Raw genomic sequence first — 1,554 nt, forward strand, 5'->3', positions numbered from 1 at the left:
TACAATGATCTTGGCATCATACATCTTTTTGACCACTTTTTCAATTAGAGGCGTGAGCATTAGGTCGATCCTCCTAAGTTTCTGTTTAAAAGGATTTTGGTCTTCTTTTATGGGAATCTTATGCTGTATAATGCTGGTGTCATAAGATTTAAAATCTTCATAACTCCATGCAAACACATCTATGAATTCTTTGAACAAGTTTATGTACTTTTTCTATTCAGCTGGGGGTAAAGATTTGGATAATTTAACCATCTTGGGTACTTGTTGAGTTTCCATGTTACAGTCTTCAACTTCAGCTCCAGTAGGTTAGATTTTAGGCTTTTTGGATACATCATTAAAATAAAAAAAAATCCTCTAAGGGAGTAACTCTCTAGGAAAAACATTGTCTTTCAATTGTCATATTTCTAATTCTTTTTTTCTTGATCTATTTCTTTCAATTCTAATTCGGTCACCCTATTATGTACACTATCTTCTATGTTAACATCTACATATATATTGGCACACTCAAACTCATACTTTGATTGTAAAAAGCTTTCAATTTGTTCATCGTTTCCAAAGGCTTTCCAGTATCTGATATTTTCTGGTACAGTTGGTCTGTTTTTTACTTCAACAATGTATTGGTGACTAGGACGATATGGAATTTTGTAGATACTAGTTGAAGTATCCAGACCATCAGCCAAGATGTTTTGACCTCTGGGGACCACAAACAAGTTATACTCAACAAAAGATTCAAGAAAGTCCAAAATGGAATTCCTATATGCCCTTAACCTTGGGTGTTTGGCAGAGTATTCCCCTTTAATCTGTTTTATTATTAGTTCGGAGTCCCCATGAATTAAAATTCTCTTGGCACCTAGCTTCTTTAAAAGTTGTAACCCCAGAATTAAGGCTTCATATTCAGCTATGTTGTTAGTACATTGAAATTTTAACTTATATGAATGGCCTTCTGAGTGACGAGTTTGTGAATTTGAAAGCCATACACCTACCCCTGATCCCTCTTTGCTAACAGCTCCATCAAAACCCAAATTCCATAGATGTTCATTTTGTTCATCATGTTTCACAAGATATGTTTTGCATTCCTCAATTTCACACAAGTCTGTTTCTAAATTGGCAATTTGTTCATTCATATTTCCATCATTGTACAAAATAAAAGAATCAAGGTCTAAATGGACTGAATACAAGGGATAATTGTTAGGTTTATCTTGACTGGTAACCATAAATTTCATTATTTTTTTCTCTATATAGTCTCCTCTGCTAACCAAGCATTGGAATGGTAGCATAGGTCATATCCATTTGAAGGGTTCCTTGCACTTTATCTCCCCATGAGTGAGACAGTAACATGCCATATTTAGGAGGTATGTCTGCAACAACTATGTCCATAAAGCTCTTGGCTGGTATTTGTGCTAAATTGACACATAAATCCTTAATGAGACCTAGGCATTTTGCTTTACTTGAATCAAAAGAATATAAATCTGTGTATTTTCTAGTGATATCGAGTCCCAATTTTTCCATGACAACCTTAGGCATGAGATTATGAGAAGCCCCTGAGTCAAGCAT

General features: G+C 34.7%; 1 protein-coding gene across 1 annotated transcript; it reads right to left on the minus strand.

Annotated features, from left to right (window-relative positions):
* Positions 1–404: 404 nt before the first annotated feature.
* On the minus strand, positions 405–1,124 carry LOC149173877 (uncharacterized). Its single transcript, XM_089426857.1, has one exon. The coding sequence runs from the start codon at positions 1,122–1,124 to the stop codon at positions 405–407; it is 720 nt and encodes a 239-aa protein (XP_089282983.1).
* Positions 1,125–1,554: the final 430 nt, after the last annotated feature.

This window comes from Pinus tabuliformis, chromosome 4_2 (genome assembly GCF_031772625.1).
Source record: "Pinus tabuliformis cultivar Carrire ecotype Pingquan chromosome 4_2, CPIR1, whole genome shotgun sequence".
NCBI classification, from domain to species: domain Eukaryota; kingdom Viridiplantae; phylum Streptophyta; class Pinopsida; order Pinales; family Pinaceae; genus Pinus; species Pinus tabuliformis.